The sequence below is a fragment of the Physella acuta genome, unplaced genomic scaffold (genome assembly GCF_028476545.2).
Source record: "Physella acuta isolate Inbredline_101_S28 unplaced genomic scaffold, ASM2847654v3 ptg002385l, whole genome shotgun sequence".
In the NCBI taxonomy this organism is placed as follows: domain Eukaryota; kingdom Metazoa; phylum Mollusca; class Gastropoda; family Physidae; genus Physella; species Physella acuta.
Window position 1 is genome coordinate 35,871 of NW_026733875.1, and position 5,944 is coordinate 41,814.

Genomic DNA, 5,944 nt, shown 5'->3' on the forward strand with positions numbered 1-5,944 from the left:
CATTTCACGGAAGCAATGCCTGATTGATAAGTTCTAAAGCGAAGACATTTGTCATTTGACATTTGTCATTTGACGCAAGACTTTATATCCTGTTACGTGTAATAGGAAGAAGACAAACGTTGGCTCTACCAATTTCAAATTAATTTAAAACATAAAAAATCTTAAATGTACTGGAATGCAGGTCCACGTAGTATGTAAGTTTTAATGCGTTTCTCGGGTGTATAAATACAAGGGTTGTGCTAGTATCTGACACTTCAGCAGACAATAGAAGCAGAAGTCTCAAGAAACATCTCAAGAAACATCTCAAGAAATGGCAAGTTTCGCATGTCAAGTTCTACTCGCCTTGTGTGCTATTGTAAGTATTTAGATTGTGTTTAAGTGTTTTGGTGTTTTTGTGGGAAGTATAGCCGTGGGCGATATCTGACTGGGCGACATATTAGAGGGCGTCAGTATAGTGGGCGTTATCGAAGTGCGAGATATGAATTGGCGATATCTAATTAAGAAACGAGGTTTAGTGATCTAAATCAGAGTCAATTTTTACTGATTGTTTTATATTTTGTTATATTTATGTAGCCAGTCAAGTTAATGAAACGACCCTGATTGTTAATTTAAATGAGAGCCTAATAATATAGGAAATTTTATACGAACTTTTTGTAGTTAAAAATATCCTTTGTATAAAGTGTTATTGAAATATTTTTAATCGAAAGATAGAGTAATAAAATATTTGTAAAGTTATTTTTTGGTTTTAAAAAAAAACGCTAAGTAGATACAACACTATTGTTTCGAGTTTTCTATTGTCGCATACGGTCGGGGTTAAGATTAGTTTTATGGATAGTTTTATGATTTTAATAGGGTTTGAAGCAAAAGTAGTGTTAGGGTTAGCTCTAGGGTAAGTTTTACTGTACTAATACTTTTAAAATTAGGAAAACTAAAAAAAATGTTTATTTAGGTGCTGGCTTCGGCTGATGAAGATTACAAACACCATCACCCACCTCGCCCTACCCCACCTCCCACCACCACCACCACCACCACGACCACCACCACCCCACCTCCCACGACCACCACCCCTCGCACCACCCCCAGACCTGGATGTCTCCGTGCGAGTGACTGCCCCTACGGGAGCTGCTGTCTGCTGAACAAGACGACCAATCGCGGGGTCTGTAAGCCTCTACAGGCGTCCAGACAAAGTGAGTTGTAAACAATTCTATCAACCGATTATCTCGCATTATTACTTTTCTTGGGAATAATTTATCTAACCAATGTGTTTGTCTCATCCTAAAAAAAAAATATCAATAACGCTAAATTAGATTGTAATAAAAAAAGTGCAAACGTATTTTAAAATGTATTTAAAAATGATCTAAAAAGCGACAAAAATCAAAAGTAGAAATCGTTTAAACAAAACTTAAAAAAAAAAAACCTTTTTTTTTGGGAAACACTAACCGGAGATCTGTTCTAGTAAAGGTGTGAAAAATGGACGACTTATTGTATAGAAAATGTTCCAATTTTTTTTTCATTTAAGAAAAAAAGTCCAACTATTTAACTTCATGGTGAACAAAGTTGTCTACATTGCTCAAAGTTTTATTTACACAATATTCACATTTTTATATCTTACTTTCCGTAATGACCACTTTTCAGCATGTTATGTTATTGTTGCATTTATTTTGATTTAAAAAAATGTCCAATTTATTCAACTTTCTAGTGAACAAAATAGCAACATTTCTCAAAGCTTTCTGTACAAAATGTCCACTTTTCTTTATTATCTCACTTTCCAAAATGTCCACTTTTCAGCATGTTACTGGAGTCAGGTCCACCCACGTCCCAACCCTCTCGCCATGGTGACCAAGTATGACCTTTGCCCATGCGGACATGAAATGGCCTGCACCAAACTTGTTGGCAAGAGCCACCCAGTCTTTGGACCCATCGGTCAGTCAATTGCCCTTCTGGTCGTTTTATGGAGTTTTTTGTTTTTCTACTTGATTAGTAGTGTAATATTAGTTATGGATATAATATAGGCTGTTATGTGTTTCAAATACTGTAGTTCGTTTTATGATCTTACTAATATATTTTTAATATTCCTTACAGGTATATGCACATGGGACTAAATAGAGTATGCTGATGTCATGTTAAACTATCAATTTTTTCACCTGAAAAACTAAAGTTTTATGTGTCATAAAATCAGTTTCTTGAATTAAAAACAGAATATACGTTTTACATAAATCTGATTTGTTTTATTTTGAATAATATATTTAAAAGTTATTATTTGTTTTGGTCTAGTACTTTTACTTACATTTTGTTTAGTTTTTCTTGACCACAAGAAGTCTCTGGTAGACCCTCCACATTTAAACGTGTGAGTTTGTAATGGAGCTTCAAAAACACAAAACGTCGCCATTGTTTACATAACTTAAAAAGAAATTTAAAAAAAAACCACGGTAAATGTAGTATATAAGCCCGACATTTATTGCCTACTTTTGTGCACTGTTGTGGTTACATTGTCGTGACATCCAATTATGTCTAAAATAATTAATTAGAAAAAAATGTTACATCAAATAAAAGGTTAAAGGTAGCAAAAACAAATGCATGAATTACATGTTTATGTATTGCTATTTTAACAAAAGTGGCTTTACACACCCAGTTAGATTTCCGCTTCACAGTACTAAACAGGATCTTAACAGGTAGCAGTGGCTAACAAACTTGATGAATGGGGGTTGAGATCTTATGCTACAAGGGCGCGCAGTTAGCATGTTTTAGGACATAGGTTACTGTGTTCATTTACTCGGCGACACTTAGCATAACTAGACAACACTAAGAAAAGGATAGAAACATTAAACACGTAGAAAAGCAAAGACAGTTTTTGTCTTTAGGTAAGAGGAATTCATATCTCACGGTATATTTGCATTGATTCTAACTTTTAAAAAAAACATTTTTGAATGAGCTACTCTTTCCTACAAATTTTACGCCTAGTTTTACATTTAGCTGTTCTTTTACCTATGAGTTTATGAAACAAAAGTCACTTTGCAGCTGAGGTTTGTCTTATAGTTTTCATGTTAAAAATAGAAGGAATTTGATACAAAATTGGGTTGATGGCGGAGGTGAGCGGTATGATCAAGACAGCCAACCAAGCGTGCACGTCAGGGCTCAGCTCATACCCATTCAGCGACAGCAACCCTAGCACCCCAGCCGGTAAGAAGCAGCAGAGATCCACCACAATCAACAGAGACATATTTCTTGAGGCTACACTCGCTAATTTTGTCATGGCTTTTTCAGAATCCACGACGTTTTCTATTTTAATATTTCCCGAGGTTACCATTTCACTCTTCTTTCTACTTCCCAATTCATTATTGTCTGCAGCTTTTGTTCCAATATTTGTTTTATCTTCCATTTCACTATTCACAGAGGTTTCCGTTTTACTGCTCATTGGGGCTTCCATTTCAGTATTCAAAGAGGCTTTCATTTCAGTATTCAAAGAGGCTTTCACTTCAGTATTCAAGGAGGCTTTCATTGCAGTATTTTGTGCAGCTTCCGTTTGACTATTTCTTCTACCTTCCATTCCGCTTATTCTTGCAGGTACCATTTCCTCATTTAGTGAAGCTCCGATTTCACTCATTTTTACAGTTTCCAAACCAAAATTCTTAGCAATTTTCACCTTAATTTTACAGACAGCTTCTGTCTTTAGAAACCTTCTGTTAAAGTTTTGATATATTTTCTTATTAACTGCTGTACTTATCATTGACTTTAAAATGATCATTTCACCAAAGGTGATTAGTAATAACAAAGCAGAGTTAAGATAAATGATCAGCTTTGGGACAAACTGCCAACCTGGGGTAGGTATAGAAATCAAAGGGACGTAAATACACGTCCCAGTAGAGGCGTAGACCCCCGCCTGTCCGAACAACGGGATGGAAGGAATCAGAGCGAGGGTGACGCCCACCAACCAGGTCAAGACACACACCACCACAACCACCTTACGTGTTAGTTTTATTTTAAACGATGGACATTTGACGGATGCCAGTCTGTCTAGGGTCATCCAAAACACTAACATTTTAGACATTATGAAGGATATGGTGTATAAAAAACCGAAAAAATGACAGACAACCCCGTGTCGCCAGTTCATTTCCTTCCACAGATACTCTCCCCTGAAGCGAGCATCAGCAGAAGCTACTACCAAAAGGTAAACACCCATGAGCAGGTCTGAAAAACCAAGTTGTGTTAGTAAAGGATCACAGATGTTTAGAAACGTTGGCTTGTTCAGAATACATCTACAGAAGATTGCAGCGATGTTGCCAAAAACAGCAAGAAAGCCGTTGGCCCATAGAAGAACCCGGAGAATTACAGAGTTTACGAGATCAGAGCACGATGAAAACGGATCAGTTGGATGCAGGCAGCCAGACAAATCACTGCGGACGTTGTGAAGGTTGGGACAGCACATCTTGAAACTGTCTGCCAAAAGCTTGTTCTTGAAGATGAAGGATCGAAACATGTCAGGAAACACGGCTGCGTCTCTTGTCTGTCTAATGTCAAGGACGGACATGCGGACCACGTGATGGGACTTCGTGACGGAGACCGGCGTGCCGCGTAAGTTCAAACATTTTAAGTTTCTCAGCACGCTAAAAACTGACCAGTCTAGAACCTGTAGACCAGTGAACGACAAATCCAGTTTTTCAATATTTAAACAGGACCGTGTCATGCCAAAAGCGTTGGTCTGTATTAACCGAAGCCGAAAATTCATTGTTAAATTCAAAACTACAAGCATTGGCATAAACTGGAATATATTAGATGATGTTATGTTTACAATTACGTTTCTACTTAAATCGAGGAATCTTAAGGACGCAAAAGTTCCGTAGAGATTATGACGCGTCTCGACGCTTGAAATATTACAGCCGGCGAGTATTGCCGTGTCTAAATAAGAAAATCTGACTTTCGGAACCGCTGGGAAAACTCTAGAAGCATCAACTCCAGTTAGGTCTAAATACCGGACGGCTGAGTTTATAAATGAGATATTGTTGACACGGATGGACGTATCGGTTGCTATGACAACCCCAGCTAAACAAATAAACCCATCCGCACACGGGATGTTGCAGTTGAGCTCATCATCTCCTTGCGGACACTGCTTCTCTCCGTCACACACGTGATCAGGATGCAGACACACACCAGACACACACACGAAGTAGCCAGGACAGTCGATCTTCAGATTGACGTTTTCATCCTCGCCTAAAGGACACTCGTACTTGCTGTTGTGGAGATAGTGGGATGGGATACAATACGATTTAGGACATTTATAAAAACCTTCCGGGCAAAGAAATTCCTCACAGTTGTTTAAATGATTCATATTTCTACACCCAATCGTTTCACCGTATCTATCTTTTATATAAACACACTTTGGTGCCCAGTTGGCGTAAGGGATTTGAACAGAACCAGCCTTAAAACACTGCGTGGGTTCTAAACTTCCCAGCCTCTCGTCTATGGGACCTTCAGGCCCAAGACAGTCGATGACGTTGTTGTTCAACATGTGCGGGTACACACACTTGGTCCGGTTGCAGGTGAAGATGCAGTCCGTGATGTTCGTGTCTCGAGTTGAGTTCATCTCGATCTGAATGTCGTTCTCGCTGCACGTATCGCAGTCGACCTCCCCATCCCCGAACAAATGTCTGGGCAGACAACGGCCATCTTGGCACCTGGAGTGTTGGCACTTGAAGCAGTCGTCTTCATCGTCTCCATCCCTGCAGTCCCTAAACAAATCACATTGATACTCTTTCGGGATACACTCGCCAGAACGGCAGGAGAATTCGGACGATGGATCACAAAATCGGTGCACGCAGTGAGCCTCGTCCTGGTTTTTTAAACAATCGGGATAAAAATCGCAAACAAAGTTGTAAAAAATTTGATTTTGAAGGTTTTTTTGGCAATCGAATTTCGGGAGGTTGTTGATAAAGATAAAATTGTTTGT

General features: G+C 38.6%; 1 protein-coding gene across 1 annotated transcript; it reads left to right on the top strand.

Moving 5' to 3' along the window:
• Window positions 1-221: 221 nt before the first annotated feature.
• Window positions 222-2,210, top strand: LOC131933174 (adipocyte plasma membrane-associated protein Hemomucin-like). Its single transcript, XM_059289966.1, has 4 exons — window positions 222-355; window positions 950-1,187; window positions 1,789-1,923; window positions 2,083-2,210. The coding sequence occupies exons 1-4, from the start codon at window positions 311-313 to the stop codon at window positions 2,100-2,102; spliced, it is 438 nt and encodes a 145-aa protein (XP_059145949.1). The 5' UTR covers window positions 222-310; the 3' UTR covers window positions 2,103-2,210.
• Window positions 2,211-5,944: the final 3,734 nt, after the last annotated feature.

Excerpts from the sequence above, each read along its gene's own strand:
- LOC131933174 (XM_059289966.1), top strand. The coding sequence starts at position 311 with ATGGCAAGTTTCGCATGTCAAGTTCTACTCGCCTTGTGTGCTATT. Across the intron at positions 356-949 it reads TACTCGCCTTGTGTGCTATT|GTGCTGGCTTCGGCTGATGA; the intron begins GTAAGTATTTAG and ends ATGTTTATTTAG. Across the intron at positions 1,924-2,082 it reads CCCAGTCTTTGGACCCATCG|GTATATGCACATGGGACTAA; the intron begins GTCAGTCAATTG and ends TATTCCTTACAG.